The sequence below is a fragment of the Porites lutea genome, chromosome 12 (assembly GCF_958299795.1).
Source record: "Porites lutea chromosome 12, jaPorLute2.1, whole genome shotgun sequence".
Taxonomy (NCBI): Eukaryota; Metazoa; Cnidaria; class Anthozoa; order Scleractinia; family Poritidae; genus Porites; species Porites lutea.
Genome location: NC_133212.1, coordinates 2,032,001 through 2,054,304, shown reverse-complemented (window position 1 = coordinate 2,054,304; position 22,304 = coordinate 2,032,001). Strand labels below are relative to the sequence as shown.

Here is a 22,304-nt window from a genome sequence, read left to right as displayed (position 1 = left end):
ATTACAAATGTTACCATGTTATTATTCCTTTTTTATTTTTAATAAAATGGTACACGAATCCAAACCTTTCGGCCTTTTCACTATGTCGTTATCCGTCATGCATGAATCTGCTCACGAGACTAAATTTTTTCAATCTTCAATTTTTTCAAGAATGTCGTTACGATATGAAGAACTATTTAGGCTCAGAAAATGGTTAGAAATTAAACATCCGTCATCATTGTATTTGTAGGGAGCTTACGAATCGACGAGTTTCGCACGACGCCGCCGCTGAATCACGTCATAGTTCTGCGTTGCCGTCCTGTAGAAATTTGAATTTACGATTCGTAGTAAAGACGACGACGTTCGTGCGCGCGGCAGGCAAATTTTCCCGCCGTTTCTGAAGTTTGTTTTCTTCTTTTCACAAGTAAGCTTGTTTGTTCAACCAAAATATCTAAATTCATAATAAACGAGAGCTCGTATTGCAGACGCTTATGGAAACAAATTTATAAAGGACCGAGTATTTCACTGTATTTGTACTTTTATGCGTTTCGTCAACAAACTCAGAGTTAACTACGGATTTAGGCGAGACAACAAAGGACGAATGCAAGGCCCGTTTATATACAGAGAGGGCATTTATAAACTCGCTGAACAGCTGTAGTTACTGTGATGAGATAACCACTTGCAATGGTCTAGTTGTAGCTTTGGTACCATCTTGCCAATATGGTTTCACTCGGTGTTAATTTATGTTTGTCTACAGCTAGCTATGGTGTTGATTCTTCGAGTCGTTACTCCAATGAAAACAGACAGACATATCGAAAACATATCTAAAGAACATGTCCCTAATGTGATACTTGAATTATCTGGAAAAATCCGCTGAAGTGTGTCACTAGTAGGGAAAACTTTGAAAATTAGTCTCACGTCATGCTTTTTCTAGGACGCCGGCGAATCGCCGTCAACAACGGCGTCGACTTTGGCGCGACGCCGGCAAGTGCCCAGATAAGCATGCGCAGTAAGCCTGTCACGCAGTCCAACGGCGTCGTCGTGCAAAAGTCGTCAATTCGTAAGCTCCCTTGTGATTAAAAAAATGACGCCGTTTCAACGTCCTTCAAGCTTGAATTTCCGCATAAACTATCACGGTACTGAAGTGGTTTTTGAATTGATTTTAAGCGAGCATATAATTTTATCTCCATCGAGTTCCAGTTGTTAAGCAAAGTGATGACTAATGAGTAACCTTCAAAATGTAAAACTGAATATGATAACGAACTAGTGATTATCAATCAACGTCAGTATACAGTTTCGTCACATATGAAAAAATATCACGCGATGATTGAACTGGGAATGGTTGCCTAGAAGGCTAGTTCTAAATATTGCTTTCAAACTCTTTAAGTGAATAATAATTATGTGTAATCAAATGATGACGAGTTAAATTAGATGTGAATTACGCGCGTTTCATGACAAAAGTCTGATAATTTTCGAAGCGTTAAGGCTACCTCCGATTTGTGAAGGTGTACTGTACAGTATAAAAACAACTTGCTAGGATTATTAGCTACGTTTACTTGCTTTTTAATCCTTGTTTCTCTTTTCTTAAAAGAAATATTACTTATGGCATACTGTTCAGACATGAAAATTTATTTTATCTTTTCAGCCAAAGTTTAATTCTCAGTTAGCAATTAAATAATCTTCCCTCTTAAAATCATAAGGCCGCGGGCAAACTTTAAAGTTGCGCAAGGTTCAGCTTTAACGTTTACGCACGATGACCTTCCATATATTTCCTCTACTTTATATACGCTCGTAAAATGTACGTGCGTACGCACCTAAGAACTACGCGACAGTGGAAATTCACTCTAAGTTTATCGACTGAGAGTTTGCGTAGCTAGAACATGAACCATAAACTGAGAAGTATTATATTACGTCATTTTGTCGTTTGTAAACAAGGCGGGCTGAAAGTGTCCCTAAGCAATAATTTATCTTTTACAGGGCTGATGTGTTTTCAGTTAGCAGGTGTGATGGTGTGAAATTTTTGAATGCATGAGAAGTTTTTACCCTGGGGGTACTCCCTATAATGGCCTACACGGGAAGGCTCCGCCCGAAAGGGGTACTTTTTTCGGGCCTCAGGTATTTTTTCTTCTTTCCCCACCACTACCCCCTTGCGCTGGCGCTCAATAAATCCCCCGCGGTTTTTTTTTTATCACGCGCGCTCGACGGACTTTGAAGAGAAAATAGAGAGTCTGTGAACAGGCTAGAAAGGCCAGGGATTTCACTTGTTGAAGTGTATACACAAATGGGTAGGGAAATCCCCCGGGGAGTTTTCATTACCGTAAGAAATCTTTTAGCTTTGAAAGCTGTCAAGTGAGTTTCTAATCGCCCGCTGAGAATTTTGCAGGTTTTTCAACGGCTGGAGAACAACAAAGAGGAAGGAATATGTTTTAAATTATTCTTTGAAAAATTTTATGAATCAATTGAAAATCAGTCTTCTTGAGAGACGTTTTTGAGCTTTAATTTCAGCGATCGTTCATAAAGATTTGTCAAGAAAATCAAGAGTTAAAAAGCATTGCGGGATCTTAGGTTTTAGCTTTCATTTTGAAGATAAACGGCTTAACAAATGAGACGCCGGCGTTCACTTACAATACGGTACAATAAAGTTTATGCATGCGGGCGACTTCTTTAGGATTTTGACATTAACTAACGAGCTTAAGCAACAAAATGACGAAGGCGGTGAAAACGCCACTAGGAAAAATGAACTTTCGATCTGCCAAACTCTATCGCGCATATTCAGCCTCGGTCAATTTGTGAAATGTACAGGTGAAATTTAGGTCGCGAACTTTCTGGAGTTTTCTTATTCAATTTCAAAAAGTGAAAGGAAGTGGATGTCAATTTTTTCTAGAAGTGTCATGCACGCTTTCTTTAGCTTTTTTTTTTATGTTCGTCTCCAATTTTTCGGTGGGAAGAAAAATTTTTACAGGCAAATGTGTAGGAAAATATTAAGTATAATTCGACCACATGTAAAGCCCTCAAATTTTGTCAAGCTTTATCAGTAGAATCCTTTCGTGTGTAGCTTTAGTATACAATTTATTTTTTTCTTTCAGAACAACCATTTTAGGAAAATTATTCTACATTAGATTCTCATACATTCCCCGTAATTTCTCCAAAACCCTCTAAAGCCCACGGCAAATGTTAAATTCACATTTTATGGATATTAAGATGACTAAAAATCGATCGGTTACTTGAAGTGGTCTTTCTGAACAGCTGGCACATCAATGATCAGAGAGTCAAAAGAGAGAACCGCCTTGTATAACACAATAAACTTCATTCTGACATGGAATACTGCTGCAGATTTTTTTGTCCACAGACTCAAATGGTATAGAAACTCTGCGCAGCACGATTAACTGCGCTTAGGTTCATGGTTGGAGATATTTCACTTAGAGGGGTTTTCAAAATTCAAACAGTGGCAGCCGTCACCAAACTGCATAAAAATAACTGCTCAAAACTTGAAAACAAAGTATAATTAACAAAGAAAATACAAATGGAAGCACGGATGCACAAATTTTATTATAAGAAGATTGAAACGGATTGCAACGGTCGTTTTTGAAATTTTAGTCAGTTTTCAAAGCTTATTTTTGTTGTTTGTAACGTTTGATAAAAATTCTTGGAAGACGCAATTTGCTTGATACGATGCTGAAATTTTGTCATTCACAATTTTAAATGTCTCAGCTTCCATACCGAAAAAGGACACGTATTAACTAGCATTATTACCAAGACTTAAGTGTTGTCAACCGTTGGACAATTTAAAGCACCTTTAAAAGTCATACCTCAGCTGGATTTGTCCACCGACTTAAACTTAAGAACCAACACAACTTATATACAGCTGCCTAACATAGAAAATATAACCAAAGGGAAATACTGCTCATTACAATTCATTTGAGTATTTATCCATTAGGATGCTGTGAATTACAAATTCAGAAGCAAATACAACATCCTGTTGCCCTACGGCATTGGGAGGTAATCAGAGTTTGAATTGCAAGTACTCTTACCATTGTTTACACTGCTATTTTATCTTTGAAATGAAAACCTGGAAATTTGATTTGGTTGGAGTACATTTTCGTCGATCAAACAACGCAAAGACCGTCGACTGTCAGCACGTTTGTCCTGTTTGAGTAGCGAAATTCTCTTTCCAAGCACCGATGACAATTTTGAAGGTCGGTGTCGCAGTAAAAATCATGTTACATTTGGCTATGTGGCATCCGCATGAACTGGTGAAAATACATACCTTTGTCTGCTAACAGATAAAAAAAAAAAATAGTGCCGTAGGCTGCTGATAACGCAACCAAATCAGGGGCCCCCTACGACAATTTTCGGGAAAATATCTGTTCGGAAGACGATTTGAGATCTAGAATTTTGATTTCGGAACATTTGTTGTAAAATTTCTTGCTTGCCTGCCTCTCATGGGATTTTCGAACATCTAAAAAATGGTAAAATTGCCCATTTTCAACGAATTTTTACCCTAAAAAGGTCACCTAGAATTTTCGGGAGCCTTTTTTCTGGCTGAAATTTTCGAACAGGAAAGTTTTGATCCCTATAATTTTCCGATCACTAGACTTTCAGCTAGGAAATCCGAACAGATGAAAAATTTATAGCGGATAAAAATATGCCCATATCCACCGTTTAAATACTAAAACACGTTTAACAATGCTATGTTTAAGTGGTTTTGAACTATATTCTCGTTGGGTGCCCCTGCCAAATTAACGCAGTATCCATCGAACCGATTGAAGGAAGCATTCTGTAAATAGTATGACACGAAATCTTTTTTGACGCTAAGGGAGCATCTTGCAAAGATATTTTTTGTTCAAAAGCTTCATAGGCTTTTTAGCTGGCAAAGAAGAAGTGGAGGGTATACGAATGTAAATGCAAGAGAATAAAGTGCTTGTTTAGTTTAGTTTTCCAGTTTGCCAAATCCGAAACACTACACAAAAATTCTTTTATTTATGGGGGCAATTCGATGATTATTTTATTTGTTTTTCAAAAAATACATAATCATTATGTATTATATATTAAAAAATATGTATAGTTTTTCACTTCTTTCGATAAAAACAGAAATTCGATTAATGGTTGTGTAGCAACCGAAAATATTGTTACTGAAATATAACGAAGTGATCTATAAACAGTGACATTATTTAACAGTCCTAAAAAGTTAAGAGAAATACAAGAACGTGCTTGTAGGAGTCAAGTAAGTGGGTTTCGCAGTTTGTCTAATATGCTGGCTTAGCAATGCTTGAGGCCTAGGCAACAGTGGATTTTGCTTGGGAAAGTGGCAGATTCGTATCATTTGCATGACAAACTCATCTCAAAACACCTGTAACAGTCAATTAAATTGCATGTAACAATTAAAAACATCGCCGCCTGAAAGAGTATTTCTTCATACAAAAGTAATAAATGTCACCCTGTTTTTGTGAAAACACAATCGTCATTCGCCAACTGTATTATTATAGGACAAAAGTTTTCATGCGATTTTTGATTAAGAACTGTAAGCAAGTTCTACTCTACGCAAAAGCTGATTGCGACAGGAAAGCGTGGACGTCAGTGAAATTCACGAGTAAATTCGACGTGCAATCTGTTGCTTACGTAATTGTCAGGCACGTATCAGGACTGTTGAGCAGAGAAAAGCCTTCAGGTTGGTTTTCTTTCGCTTATTTTGACTATATATGGAGTGCAAAACTACCGTACGGTTTTGAAGAGACCGGTTGCTTACTGGCATGGAGTGGTGGTTGCAGTTCTTTGGCTGGTTTCTAACTTTTCTTACAGTGTTAGGAAACTGCTCCATGATTTTACTTATTTCTATAAATCGTCGGCTGTATTGTTCAGCAAACTGGTTTGTCCTCTCCCTGGCAGTAGCAGACTTTGGGGTTGGAGCAGCTGTTTTTCCTATGGGATATATCTGCAAGTACGCGACAAACTGCAACATGAGGTTATTTGTCGCCTTCTATTGGTTTTTTCTCCATTCGTCGACCACAAACCTCTGCGCTTTGATCCTGGATCGCTACACCATTCTTCTCTACCCTTTTAAGTACCCAACTTCTATGGTAGGGCGAAAACCGGGAAAAGTCATCGTATTTTCATGGTTCATTCCGCTGACGATTTCTACATCTCTTGTACTGGGCCCGTACGCCACAAAATCTCCTGTTTTTTTAAAGGCTTTGCATATAACCGGAGTCTCTGGGCTTGAAATAATATCGTGCTCGCTTCTTTTTTACGCCATTGTTCGTATTTTGCTAGTACAGGCAAAACAAAACTATGCTATGCAGTCTATTGAACGACAGATTCGCCATAATCAAGCATTAATCAGAGCTTCCATTCCGCGGAGAAGGAAAAGAGCCAATGCAGTTGGCTTCGTGATAGCAATAGCACTGTTCTTCGTCGGATGCTACGTCATCGTTAACTATTTAATACTATGCCTTTCATTTTCTTGTAGCAGTTTATCTGACTATGATCATGAAGAACTAGTCTCAATTTGTACCTTGCTTCTAATTGGAAACTCGGCTGTAAACCCGTTAGTGTACGCACTGTTAAAAAGGGACATCAAACGCGAATTGAGACAGCTAATTCATAGGCAAGTTAAGCATATTACTAAAAGTAGAAAATCTGCTATTTTGCTCAGCGTTATTTGAATATATTTGTCAACCAATTAATACCAATTTTTTATTGCTGCCATTTTTTCAGTGTTTTAACGTGAAAGTTTAAAAATACTAAGAAATATATGTTACTTTCCAATGTAATCCAAATAGTATGTATGAGCAAATTCGATGTATATATGTATGTTAATGTCTGCGGATTTCCTTTCTTTTTCACAAAAAAGGAATATTTGCCTACCAGCTGCAAAGAACGCCCTTTGCACGATTTTCTTTCTTCTTAAATTATTTTTATTAATAATTTCGTAAACTCAATCGAACCTTTTACAATAACCATTGCTTTTACAATAAAGGTCATTTTTTCCCTGAAGTGGTAGTTATTTTACGACGAAATCGGTCTTTTTATAATACGATGTTACAAATATTGCGGTTAGCTTTCAAAATTACCTCAGGACAAGTAAAATATTGTAACCCTTTTTCTGTTTTCAAAAACAATAAATAGCACGCGAGGAAAAATGGCAGAATATGATAAATTATTCTTTTATTTCCTTAAGTTTAAGCAAATGTATATAGAATTTTATATTTGTTTAAATTTACTTTGTCGTGTCTATCATTGGATTTCTTTTCTTAGTCCGTGTAATGCAGTTTCCCGGCGACTAAAAGCGTCTGACTTCGATGCAAACTAGATTGAACTGGCGCTTTAGACTAAATATTTATAAATGAATTATAAGCTTAGGCCGGGTAAGCTTTTTTTTGTATGTGATGTAAGCGGCTTTTTATGATGTTAATAGGAGTCTTCTACTCTTCGTACAATTCAAATGTAGATTAAGAAAGTAAACATTGAAGCTTTGCTATAGTCTTAAAACAGCGCGCAGTATGACCACTGATCACTGTGCGTTTGATTGATGATCGGCAGTTAGTCGAAAGTCAACCGGAAGAGAGGTTGAAGAATTCTACATGTGTGTGTGTGTAGGAATAAACGTTCAGAAGTGGATAATTGCATGGAAATTTGATTTTGGACAAATTCCTTGAGAAAAACCACAATAATAAATACTAAAATGATATATAAATATTTTACTGCAAGATAACGAGATTTAAAATCCACAGATAAAGCGACTTAGTCTTGATATGTGCTTTTATATCCTCAGGCTTTCTAATTCGCTCGGCTACTTGCAAATAAAATCAACGTGCTATACGTGCGCACCAAATTGAAATAACGCTTACTGAGCTAAGATCACCTGTACATCGAATTTCAATCTTTATCTTACCGCATTAAAAGGAGCTTATCCCCGATTTTGCAGCTTAAGTCTACGGTGTTCTCCTGCCAATGTATGAGGACTGGGACCTAGGAGTGTTACCAGAGACTGCTGGCGCTTAAGGAGCAATAGGCTTCCAGAATGGCCGGTATGGCTCCGCGTTCTAAATGCCATAAACTATATATATCCCGTTAGGGTTGAGGTTTCCGTTTGGATTTAAACCTTAACTCTAGCAGCAAAATTTAAACTATGCCACACGCTGTCCCCCAAACTCATATGACCTGCAACCTCAAGGCGCCACAGATTTACTGTAAAAAACGCATTTCTGCAAAGCCGGTGAGTATAATTGTTTTCGATGACCTTAAAACAAAAATCCAAAAAAAAAGAATGACCCAGAGCGATTAGAAACTGATCAGCTAAATGCATGGTACACAAACAACTACCTGGAAAGCAAGCCTTATAGGGTGATCCCCTTCCAAAACTCCCGTACAAGGTTTTCCTGTCGGGGATATAAAAATAACTAATTAAAAATGACAGTCTTTAACCACCATAATGACGTAACCCCTTTGGAAAAATCCAATTTTTCGACCTCATATAAGATTGATATTTTTACACTATAGAACTGCTTGTTCTCTATGTAGAACATAGAAAAAGACTATTTTATGGACTATTTGACCGAAAGTGCCAAATGGACAATTTAAAATGTTCAACCAAAACCGTGGGTTAATCCCTTGGAAAAATCCAATTTTAGACCATATAAGATGAAACTTTTAAGCCCCATTTACACGGCCGAAAATTTTTGGCACGGCTCGGATGAAAAAAGTACGCGTACCAAAAAAATTTGTTCGGCACGGATAGATTTAGTCGTGTAAATGACTTTGCCCCATCCGTGCCGGACCAAACTTTCACCTGTGCTCGGACCATGTCGAGAGGTAGTCCGAGCACGGATAAAATTGGTACGCGATCCTGAAAATCTAACCCAGCTCGGATAAAGTGGGCAGTGTAAACGATTAGCCGTGCCGAGCTAACGTTTCTCTGATGAGCCTTCGTGCCTTTGGTGAAGACCAATGTAGGAGAGCATGTGCAAATGAGCTTTTCATTAGTTCAATAACCGCGCAAAAGTTCAATAAAAACGACAGTAGTTCAATGACCACACCAGAAATTCAATAACCACACATTAGTTCATTGATGAGCGTAGACAGCATGCAGCTGCGGGGGAAATAGCCACAAATACGTTAGAATTTTTTTAATGTAAGTGTGTAGCATTAACTACATGCATATGTAAGTGGTAAATACTTTTTCGTTAGTTCAATGTGTTCAATAACCGCACAATAGTTCAATAACCACACCAGTATTTCAACGACCACCGACTTGTTCATGGTGCGTAGACTACATGCAGCTATGGGAATTCTAAGAACTTTTCGTCCGCCATGTTTTTACAGAGGAAGCAGCATGCGCACTAGGAAAGAATCTAGTACGCTGGCCGAGATGCTGAGCCTTTTACCCGTACCAAATCATAATTTCACATCGTTTAGCACGGTAGAAAAAAGAACGTGTAAATGAGTAATCAGTACTATTTTTTTGGTACGCGTACCACTTTCATCAAAGCCGCGCCAAAAAGTTTCTGCCGTGTAAATGGGGCTTTATAGTCTAGAAATTCTTGTTTTCTATGTAGGACCTATTCAAAGATTATTTTTTGGACAATTTTTACCGAAAATAAAACACGGGTAAACATGACAATTTTTCGCCAAAAATGTTTTTCGACTATATTTCGATATTTTTATAGTCTAAAAATGCTTGTTTCCTCTGTAGAACAAATTCAAAGACTATTTTATAGACTGTTTTTTGGGGAAATCTAGCCACAAAAAAATCGCTTTTTGATATTCTGGATAAAAAAGAATGCTTTTAAGACCGAAAGAGTAAAGTTCGAAAAAAGACCAAAAACTGGAAAATTTGCAAAGGGGTTAGTCCATGGTTTCTGTCAAAAAATCGTCATTTTTCTCATGCGTAATTTTTTAAAAAAACTAGCCACAAAAGAGGGTTTTTTAATATTCTGGATAAAAAAGAATGTTTTTTAAACCGGAATAGTAAAGTCCGAAAAAAGTCCACAAACACGAAAATTTGCAAAGAGGTTACTCCATGGTTTTTGTCCAAAAATCGACCGTTTTTCTCATATGTGTTTTCCTTGGGAAACTTAGCCACAAAATATCGTTTTATGATATTCTGGATTGAAAAAAGTGCTTCTTAGACCTGAATAGTAAAGTTTGCAAAAAGTGCAAAAAACCGCAAATTTGCAAAGGCGTTAGTCGATGGTTTTTGTCAAAAATCGACCTTTTTTCTCATGTGTGTATTTTTGGGATATGTGGCCACAAAAGGTCATTTTTTGATATTCTGAATAGACAAGAAAGCTTTTTAGACCAGAATAGTAAAGTTAAAAAAAAAGTTCAAAAAATAGAAAATTTGCAATCAAGGAGTTAGCCCATGGTTTTTGTCAAAAAATCGATCTCTTTCTCATATGTCTGTTTTCGGGATATCTAGCCACAAAAGATTGTTTTTTGATAGTCTGGATAGAAAGTAATGCTTGTTATACCAAAATAGTAAAGTTTGAAAAAAGTCCAGACACTCGAGAATTTGCGTGCAAAGGGTTAGACCTTAGTTTTTGTCAAAAATCGACCTTTTTCTCAAGTGTTTTTTTCGGGATATGTAGTCACAAAAAGTCATTTTTTGATATTCTGAATAGAAAACAATGCTTTTTAGACCGGAGTAGGAAAGTTTAAAAAAACAAAGTGCAAAAAATCGAAAATTTGCAAAGGGGTTAGTCCATGGTTTTTCTCGAAAAATCGACCTTTCTGTCATATGTGTCTTTTGGGGAAATCTGGCCACAAAAAAATGGTTATTTGTTATTCTGGATAGAAAAGAATGCTTTTTAGACCGGAATTGTAAAGTTTGAAAAAAGTCCAAGAAAATCGAAAATTTGAAAAGGGGTTAGTCCACGGTGTTTGTCAAAAAATTGCCCTTTTTCTCATATGTGTCTTTGTGGGGAATCTAGCCGCAAAAGATAGTTTTTTGATATTCTGAATAGAAAAGAATGGTTTTTAGAACGGAATAGTAAAGTTTAAGAAAGTCCAAAAAGTCAAGAATTTGCAAATCGGTTAGTTTAGGGTTTTTTCAAAAAGTCGCCCTTTTTCTCATATGTTTTTTTTTTTTGGGAAATCTAGCCACACAAGGTTGTTGTTTGATATTTGGATAGAAAAGAATGCTTCTTAAATCGGAATTGAAATGTTTGGAAAAAAGTCCAAAAAATCGAAAATTTGCTAAGGGGTTAGCCCATGGTTTTTGTCAAAAATTGACCTTTTTCTCATGTGTGTTTTTTTAGGAAATCAAGCCACAAATATCGTTTTTTGATATTCTAAATAAAAAAGAATGCTTTTTAGACTGGAATAGTGAAGTTTGAAAAAAGTCCAAAAAAATCGAAAATTTGCAAAGGTGTTAGTCCATGGGTTTTGGTGAAAAAATCGACGTTTTTTTACATTTTTTTGGGGGGGGAATCTAGGCTCAAACGATCGTTTTTTAATATTCTGGATACAATAGAAGATATTAAAAGCATAGAAAAATTTGCCAATTTTTGATCAAAACCATGGACTACCCTTTTGGAAAAATCGCAATTTTTTCGACTTTTTTAGCTTCTTGTTTTTATAGTCTGGAAAGGCTTTTTTCTTCCTAGAATATTCTTAAACACATTTTTCTGGCCTATTTTCCTTATATTAAAAAGGTGGAAAAATTGTTAATTTTTGACCAAAACCATGGACTAACCCCTTTAAAAAATATACCAATTTTTTTGACTTTTTTAACTTGTTTCTCTTATTGTCTGAAAAAGCTTTTTTCCCTTGTAGAATATTTTTAAACTCATTTTCTTTGCCTTTTTTGCCTATATTAAAAAGATCGAAAAGTTGCCAAGTTTTGAACAAAACCGTGGACTAACCCCTTCGGAAAAATCCCAATTTTTCGACTTTTTTTACTTGTTGTTTTTATAGTCTGGAAAGGCTTTTTTTTCTTTCTAGAACATTCTCCAACACATTTTCCTTGCCTATTACTCCCTCAGTAACTCAGGGAGTAATAATGACTCGAAGTAATCGCATGAAATTCAGGCTACAAGCCATGCGACATGCCATTCCGCGAACTCATTCCTCCTCACCGGTTGTCAACAGAATTTACGCTAAACTATCAGTTACTTGCGGGCGCGAACAATAGAAACGTCATCATTACCCACCAATTCCTCGTGGCCCCTGGTCAAGCAAGTCGAGATTTTTCTAACATACTGACTGTATATTTCAACTGTAGGTACCTTCCTTTATATACGCGTGAGTTACTAGAGACTGCCTCCTGCACACGAACCAATGATACCATTCGTAAGAAATTGATCAAGAAGAACTCTAAAATACTTCACATCTGGACGTACACGATGCAGTTTGCAGTGATGTAATTATTTCTTCGCTGCATTACAAATCATATTTATTCTTGCTTGCGTAAGCATCGAGACTCATAAATTGTCTCCCGGTCCTGTGCTAGGAGCTTCAGGCCGGGACCTTTAACGAAAAAAATGCGCAAAACGCGTTTACTGTTTGCGTTACTCCAATTTGGCCCACAAATTTTGCATAATTATGTGGCTAGTTCCAGTCCCCGGTCGGTTATTAGCGTAACGCAACCACGACGTTTTTGAAAAATGAGAAATGCGGCAAGGATTTTGTTGCGGGGTTTGCGAAGAATGGCCAGGAAAGCTTGTATCGACGCATTTTGACCAAATACAAGTCAAGCAAACTATTTTAAAGGATTCTGGAGGATAACAAGCAAATTGAACGCAAAAATGCAGGTAAGAAAACAGCAAGAATCGCCGAGCCGGCTATGTCTACCACACATACTCTCTGATACTCTTCAGACGCGACGAATTCCTTCCCGCTTAGCTTTTTGCCTTCAAAGCCTTGCTTATGTTGATGAATCCTATCAGTAAATAACTATATGCTTGTTTTTAACCCGATATTTCGGTGAAAAACTAGAAAATAAAGCGTCTTTTGAAGGTAAACAGCAAACCACGAGTGTTGAATTTCATTATGCTAATTAGTTTGAATCTCATTAGCATTATGTAACAGCGTCAGAAAATAAATTTGCAGAAAATTCCCAGTTGCTCTATATTTTCGAACGATTTTCGGGCTATTTTGTTTTTATCACATAAAATAGACAACTTTCCAGGCAAAATTACATTCTTTATTAATGGCTCAGTCAACTAAATTCCAAGCATGCCCATATCCCCCCCCCCCCCCTTTCCGGGCGTTTGTCAGGTATTTGTCATTTGATTTGGAAAAGCTGCAAATGCCTCATGGTGGGGCTTAAAAATGGGGTACAAATGCCCCATCCCGGGACAACACCAAATGTGCATTTCCAGTAGGTAAGCTGCAAATAGCGTATGTATGGGAAATCTGTAATAATTTGATCAAAACGCATGAGGTACCTTACACAAATCGCCCCTAGCCGCCTGCTATAATTGTTGCAAAAATCACTTTCATCTGATTAATATCAATGACAGAACTATAAACTAAAATTTTAATAATACATTTCTTATTTTTGAAGACTTTTAATATAGTGAACAAGAAAGAACGTTAATTATTATTTGCACATCGCTCAAATAATGTAATCGAGTTCGCTTCTTTTGATTCAAAGTTGCAATAGGCACGCAATACATGTGAATGTAAACAAGCCAAGCGATGCGAATGTCTTGTACAAGATAAAAAGCATACCGGAAAGAAAGTTCTGCTTACAGGGTACATACTTGATCCCACTTTTAAGATCTCAAAAACCTTGCAACAAAGAAAAGCAATTCCCAACAATGTGTGGAGAAAGGAATTAAAAGGGATGAACATGTTAAAGCAATGCAGGGATAATTTTCAATGTGAGGAAAAGATGAACTTAATCTGAACCTTACCTTTATTATTGCGGCCGGTTTTTTCAGAAATTTAGAAGTATTAAATCCAGGGATTAAATCTGTCAAAAATATTTGGAATTTAAAACAGGTTTGGATCACACCTAAGAGTTTAAGCCATTTTTCGTGCTATTTGTCAGGTGTTTATAAAAATGTGTTCATGAGGAATGACATTTCAAATATCATATTACAGGATATATCTGTGTTTTTTGATATGATGTTATCATTTAACCAGGTCATTTTTTTGGGTATTTGTATCCATTCGCAATTGCTTTATGTGTTTCTTTTCAGTTTTAGACGTAATGAATATTTTTGAATCGTTGGTAGTATTAAACATTGAATTAAATCACACTGTGGAATTGATGGGTTTGGCTTATAGCCAAGAGTTTGACAATATTTTTCCCTCAGTTGTTAAGAGTCAAAGAAGATATCGTGCGATGACGGAAAATTCCGTGATCGTGCATGAGATGAATATGGGATTGTTTCAATGGGGGAAATGAAGATGGGATGAGTGGCCACATATAAAGTATTTTGGCAGTTTGATAATTTTTTTTGGAGCTAGTAGACATTAGCCTATTTCTTGTAACATTGAATGATGCATAATTTCATTGCATATGTTCAGAAAGGAGGTGATTTCTTAAAATCAATAACCTTTTATGGTTCTTCATGAATCTTCAGCATTTGCAAACTGCTTGCATGACAGTTAAAACCCTTGTAGGTTAATTAGATCAAGTTGATTTCTCTCATACACAAACCACAAAAGTGGCAAATTCCAAAGCTTTCACATGCAAACTGCATTACAATGCAACTCACAGTAGGGGCCTTAACACATGAGCCGGACTGGATAGCTCTGCTGAGGTGACTTTTATCCCGGTATTGCATGAAAAGGGCCAGCCCGGAGTGGCCAGCTTAATTTATACAGAGATTGGAAGCAGTGTGCATGTTCCTCGCTTGTTTCATTCACCTGGCTGCCTGGCAAGCGTGATTACTTGGAAAAATTCCAGCCGGGAAAAACAAAATAGCAAGATTTGTATGTGATATTTGGTGTGAAATACCACTCATGATATTTCAAAATTGTCTCAAATTTCACTCGCCTAATGGCTCGTGAAATTACCTGTAACAATTTTGTCATGTTATTACCTATACTAATTTTGCACAAAATATCTACATATATGACTTATTATAGACAAGAACTAAGTTAGAACCACATTTCCATGTACAGGTGGGCAGGTTTTAATTTTTTTTCCTGCCCGGATAAGCAACGTTTAAACTGTACTGTATCATTATTAGCAACAAATCAGTCATCTACAGTAGTTCTCTAGATAAACAGAACAAATGCAATGCAGAAACCTGAGTTGCCTTAAAAACAATATTTTTATTTAGTACTCTTAGTCATTGTAACCTAACACAGATAATCACAGTGTAAGTAGAAGTTATAGTCTGATCGTAATAAAGCACATTTATTTTTCCAGAAAAATATCTGTGCAAGGCAAATTGAACATGAAGCACTCATTGTAATCCTCAGAGGCCACCTGGGGGCATGAAAACTTGAACCGAAAGCTTGCCTTAATCAGCTGAAGAGGTAGGTGACATTGCAAGGCCCCTACTAGATAATGCTATCTTGAAAACAAATTTGCTGTTGATGCCTTGATATGAGCAGAATGCATGATGCAAATGTTAAACAATTCACTATATGATAAACACTCAGTGAAAAACATGTAGACCAATTTATTTATACGTTGTAAGTAATATTTTATCTCAGGTAATTTTTTTTTTTTGGCGGGGGTTGGGGGCGAAATTTTAATGTATTGCTAATGAAGTTAAAACAAAAGAAAAATAAATACAAATCACCTTAGATAAAAAATTAACTACAACATATATATCCATAGGAACCTTGCAAGAAGCCATCAACCAAGGCACCACACTGGCCGCGGAGATGCCATCCCCTGGAAATCTAAAATCTGGAGGATCTCTCTTTTGCATCAATGAATCAATGAACACAATGAATCAGGGAAAAGAGAAACGTAGGGATACCAATCTAAAATTATTAACGTGGACAATGGGAATCCTGGTTTGTTTGGGAACTGATTTTTTGTGGAAATTCGAAGGGGTGTATAGACGTTGAAACGTATTTTGCGCAAACCGCTGACACTCAAACCGAATTTACACAATAAATCAGGGAACAGAGAAACGTAGGGATACCACGCTAATTCGGGTACTTTTCAAATTGGAACCTTATGCTAACTTCTTAGTTTCTTCCTATCTATAAGAGAAGAAGGTCCACATTACTCCGATCTAAAATTATCAGAGCGGACAATGGGAATCCTTGTTTTCCTTAGGAATTGATTTGTTTGTGGAAATTCGACGGGGTGTATAGGCGTTGAGACGTATTTTGCGTAAACCGCTGACACTTCAACCGAATTTACACAATAAATCAGGGAACAGAGAAACGTAGGGATACCAATCCAAAATTATTAACGTGGACAACGGGAATCGTGGTTTGTTTGGGAACTGATTTTTTTGTGGAAATTCGACGGGGTGTATAGGCGTTGAAACGTATTTTGCGCAAACCGCTGACACTCAAACCGAATTTACACAATAAATCAGGGAACAGAGAAACGTAGGGATACCACGCTAATTCGGGTACTTTTCAAATTGGAACCTTATGCTAACTTCTTAGTTTCTTCCGATCTCTACAGGTGATGGTAGCACGCTTTGGGATCGCCAAGCAAACTCTATTGACCATGATTCCATTTTTTCCGCTTTCTTTTTTAAAAAGAAGAAGGTCCACATTACTCCGATCTAAAATTATCAGAGCGGACAATGGGAATCCTGGCTTTTTAGGAATTGATTTGTTTGTGGAAATTCGACGGGGTGTATAGGCGTTGAGACGTATTTTGCGTAAACCGCTGACACTTCAACCGAATTTACACAATAAATCAGGGAACAGAGAAACGTAGGGATACCAATCCAAAATTATTAACGTGGACAACGAGAATCGTGGTTTGTTTGGGAACTCATTTTTTTGTGGAAATTCGACGGGGTGTATAGGCGTTAAAACGTATTTTGCGTAAACCGCTGACACTCAAACCGAATTTACACAATAAATCAGGGAACAGAGAAACGTAGGGATACCACGCTAATGCGGGTACTTTTCAAATTGGAACCTTATGCAAACTTCTTAGTTTCTTCCTATCTCTACAGGTGATGGTAGCACGCTTTGGGATCGCCAAGCAAACTCTATTGACCATGGTTCCATTTTTTCCGCTTTCTTTTTCAAAAAGAAGAAGGTCCACATTACTCCGATCTAAAATTATCAGAGCGGACAATGGGAATCCTGGTTTCTTTAGGAATTGATTTGTTTGTGGAAATTCGACGGGGTGTATAGGCGTTGAGACGTATTTTGCGTAAACCGCTGACACTTCAACCGAATTTACACAATAAATCAGTGAACAGAGAAACGTAGGGATACCAATCCAAAATTATTAACCTGGACAACGGGAATCGTGGTTTGTTTGGGAACTGATTTTTTGTGGAAATTCGACGGGGTGTATAGGCGTTGAGACGTATTTTACGTAAACCGCTGACACTCAAACCGAATTTACACAATAAATCAGGGAACAGAGAAACATAGGGATACCAATCCAAAATTATTAACGTGGACAACGGGAATCGTGGTTTGTTTGGGAACTGATTTTTTGTGGAAATTCGACGGGGTGTATAGGCGTTGAGACGTATTTTACGTAAACCGCTGACACTTCAACAGAATTTACACAATAAATCAGTGAACAGAGAAACGTAGGGATACCAATCCAAAATTATTAACCTGGACAACGGGAATCGTGGTTTGTTTGGGAACTGATTTTTTGTGGAAATTCGACGGGGTGTATAGGCGTTGAGACGTATTTTACGTAAACCGCTGACACTCAAACCGAATTTACACAATAAATCAGGGAACAGAGAAACATAGGGATACCAATCCAAAATTATTAACGTGGACAACGGGAATCCTGGTTTGTTTGGGAACTGTTTTTTTGTGGAAATTCGACGGGGTGTATAGGCGTGAAAACGTATTTTGCGTAAACCGCTGACACTCAAACCGAATTTACACAATAAATCAGAGAACAGAGAAACGTAGGGATACCAATCCAATCTCGGTACTTTTCAAATTGGAAACTCATACTGGAGATATAATAACCATAAGACACCCCTCTCATTGAGATTCTTTCCAAAGCAAAAACGTATTCTAACTTTCTAGTCTCTTTTTATTTCTACAGGTGATGGTTGAGCACATTTTATTCCCAGGACTTCTAACCTTTTTCCTTCACTGCCTCTAGTGTTGTTGTTTTAGAGCGGCTTTTATTCAGTCTTTCCAGGTCAAAGCGAGGATGTGCATAATTGGAGCTAAAACTATTAGGTAGAGATTTGGAATCCTGAATCCTAATTGACCACAGACGGCTGCTTTTGGTGGAACTGTTGTATCTTGGAGTTTTATAGATTGGCTGGTATGAGTATATGACGTAATGAATTTCTTTTTTAGATAGGTCTTTTACAATATATGCTATCACGATTTCTCTTAGCAACGGCTGGCTTTTTATGAGAGGCTATATCTCATCAAGATGTTTTTTGGACTTCAACAACATTCTATGCCCAAAGACACTTTTTTTTAACGGAGAAACAACTCCACCCCATACATTTCTTTGCAGCGACTTGCAATTTTTTCCTCGTGGCGTTCCCATAATCCTGTGCGCAAAACATGCGTCTCCTATTACTGAAAAATCATTCATTTACATCTGATAAATTAATGGAGAATTTTAAATTTCTTTCTCATAATTAACAGCTTAACAGAGGAAGAGAACCTAGAGCCCCAACAAAGTGTCGTGCCTTACAGAGAAGCGGAAATCTGAATTGTTGTTCTGTGAAAAAAAATAATGGATTGTAAGAACAGAGCACTGAATGTTGAACAGATTGAAATGCTGCTGGCATTTCTCTCCTCTTTAAAACCTTATCAGCAGATGTACGCTCAAGATTAAGTCCCTTTTACAGACACCATTTCGTGAAATAGAGGATCATAAAAGGTGAAGCGCTTATCTTGGCTTGTTCCACTAGCCTTCAAAACCAACCCTCGTTTCAGGTGTTCGTTTCTCGTTTGCCATGTAGAGGTCCAGTACGAAGGACTTTGGAGCTAGAGCCTTGGTTCCTATCCAGATTTCCTTCCTCCTTTTTTCCCCTTGGGGTTTTATGGGCAGGTTTTTTCTGGCCTCCGTCGGACCGCTTTTATTTAAATTGTAAGCGGTAGCCCAGCTCTGCCAAATTTCCCAGAGTCTTGCTTCATTTTTTAGCTAACCCAGGATGAGCTTTAGAATTGCAATGTTGTACACCTCCAGTCAGGGTTATGCCCTTTAATACTAGACTTTTAAATAGTTTGTCGCGGATTACTAGTTGCTGTATGTACTTCGCAGAGATGGTTTTGTCCAAGCCCTTTGCTTACACACTAAGTCTGTTGCTGAGTAGTACAGTCAAAATTTAAAATAACCATTGTTTGACAGTTAGAACTTTGTACATTACTTTAGAAAATTGAAATAAAAGTGTTTTCCGTCTTGGGTGTTCATGTTTTGGTTCAATTTTATCCTTGGTTTAAATTCTATTTTCCTTTGTTGTTGGGTATCAGTGGTCATGTATGATAATGAGTAAAACCAAGGATAAATTTGAACCACAACATACATTTGTTGTGTAGTACACATACACACGTTCTCGAGCGAGAGCATGGATCTTACCAACGGTCAACTATGTATGCGAGACCTGTAATCTTGCGAAACAAGAAACCTTTAAACTCCGAACTTTGCAGAGAGTGCGTGAGAGAATCATGCTAAACATCACATGGCCAGATCATAAAACAGTCCAATAGATCCGAGCAAACAAAACAAAGTACGAGATATCATGGAAATGATAATCAAACTCAAATGGTATTTGGCTGGTTATTTGGCGAGAACAACAGAAAACCGTTGGACAACCTGCATTACGTTCGGGACGGCCCCGGGGACACACATGGAACCGAGGGATTAAGACCAATAATGAGATGGAGGGACGACCTAGAAAATTTCTTTAAACACCGCAGTGGAAAAGGCCTAAAGTACGTCGAGGAATAGTGTTTAATGATGTTATAAATATATATAAAAATTTAAGACTACGAAAACAACAATTTTTCAAAGCATAAAAAGTTATATTTTTCCAAAGGGGTTAACCCATGATTTTGATTCAAATTTTTCTTTATTTCTTTTTGGTGAAAATACGACCACGAATAGTGCTTGATGACGCTGTAGATAAAAAAATGGCTTCTTAGACTGTAAACAAAACAATTTTTTATGTCTGAAAAATCCCATTTTGCCAAAGGCGTAAACCAATAGTTCTTGTAAGGGAATTTGAATTTGTCTTTATTTGTTCGTCCTAAAAATACCACAAGAAATAGTGTTTGGTTATGATCTTGGTTGCAAAAAAGCCAATTTTTGCCCAAAACCATGGACTAACCACTTCGGAAAAATCAGAATTTTTCGACCTTTTGTACTTCTTGATTTTATAGCCTAGAAAGGCATTTTTTAATTCTAGACTACCGTAAAAGAAATTTTGCTGGCCTATATTGCCAAAAATAAAAAAATGAAAAATGGCCAATGTTTCACCAAAACCATGGACTAACCCTTTAGAAAAATCTCAATTTTTCGACTTTTTGTACTTCTTGATTTTATAGCCTAGAAAGGCGTTTTTTCCTTCTAGACTATCGTAAAAGACGTTTTACTGGCCTATATTGCCGGAAAGAAAAAGATGGAAAAATTGCCAATTTTTGATCAAAACTATCAATTAACCCCTTTGGGAAAATCTCAATTTTTCGACTTTTTGTACTTCTCAATTTTATAGCGTACAAAAGGGTCTTTTCGTTCTAGACTATCGTAAAAGACCTTGTGCTGACCTATATTGCCAAAAATAAAAAGATGGAAAAATGGCCAATTTTTGACCAAAACCATGAACTAACGCCTTTAAAAAAATCTCCATTTTTCGACTATTTGTACTTCTTGATTTTATGGCCTAAAATAGGACTTTTCTCGTTCTAGACTATAATAAAAGACCTTTTGCTGGCCTATAATGCCAAATATAGAAACATGGAAAAACGGTCAATTTTTGACAAAAAACATAAACTAACCCCTTTTGAAAATTCTCAATTTTTCGACTTTTTGTACTTTTTAATTTTATAGCCTAGAGAAGCGTTTTTTTGTTCTAGACTTTTGTAAAAAAAATTTTGCTGGCCTATAATGCCTAAAATAAAAAGAAGGAAAAATTGACAATTTTTGACCAAAACCATGGACTAACCCCTTTAAAGAAATCTCAATTTTTCGACTATTTAAACTTCTTGTTTTGATCGCCTAGAAAGGCGTTATTACGTTCTAGAGTATCCTAAAACACATTTTCCTGGCCTATATTGCCTAAAATAAAAAGATGAAAACAGGCCCAATTTTTGACCACAACAATGGACTAGCCCCTTTCAAAAAATCACAAGTTTTCATCTTTTTGTACTTGTTATTTTTTTAGCCTAGAAAGGCGTTTTTTCGTTCTAGACTATCGTAAAAGACATTTTGCTGGCCAATACTGCCTAAAATAAAAAAATGGAAAAATGGCCACTTTTTGACAAAAACCATGGATCAACCCCTTTGGAAAAATGTCAATTTATCGACTTTTCAAACTTCTTGTTTTTATAGCCTAAAAAGGCGTTTTTTCGTTCTAGAATATCATAAAAGACATTTTCCGGGCCTATATTGTCTAAAAAAAAAAAGTTGGAAAAATGGCCATATTTGGACCAAAACCATGGGTGATTTTTTTGAATATTTCAACTTTTTGAACTTCTTAAGGTGGCTCGACTGGATTTTTTGGGGTTGATACCTCCCAACTTTGAGCATTAACTACGTCGGCATGAGTAAAGATATGGAAAAAATGTTACCACAACTGTATTATATAAAGATGAACATTTCTTATGATCTGGGTTTTATTGCAATCGGAGTCGCCATGGCAACGTAGTGACGCCATTACGTTTTTCATTTTTCTTTCTGTTTCTCTGTTCCAGGAGTTTTTTGAAGAAATCGCTTTAGGAAGTATGTACCTGCTATAATTGCCTCCATTATGGCGTAGTTTAAACAAATTCTATGAGAGCGTTTTCGAAATATTTTGAAATGTAGTTTTAAGAATAATAAAAACAGTGAAATAGCATGCTACCTACACAATTCGCTAATATTTTAAGAAAATGATAAGCTTTGGAAACGAGGCTTCATCTCGTAGTGGTTTGATTCCATTGAAAACTGCATACAAAAAAAGAGGGGAATTGCTCTGGGAGATCGCGAGTAAGAAGAATTTTATTAACTTGCATTCAGCTGCTTTTGATACAGTTTTTGGACGTAATTTGGTCCATGCCTAAAAATTTCGCATTTT

At 36.8% G+C, this 22,304-nt stretch overlaps 1 protein-coding gene across 1 annotated transcript; it reads left to right on the top strand.

Annotated features, from left to right (window-relative positions):
* The first annotated feature begins 5,686 nt into the window (after positions 1 to 5,686).
* LOC140921822 (trace amine-associated receptor 7h-like) lies at positions 5,687 to 7,801 on the top strand. The gene has a single exon (XM_073371822.1). It carries the CDS (start codon positions 5,730 to 5,732, stop codon positions 6,639 to 6,641), a length of 912 nt encoding a protein of 303 aa, XP_073227923.1. The 5' UTR covers positions 5,687 to 5,729; the 3' UTR covers positions 6,642 to 7,801.
* Positions 7,802 to 22,304: the final 14,503 nt, after the last annotated feature.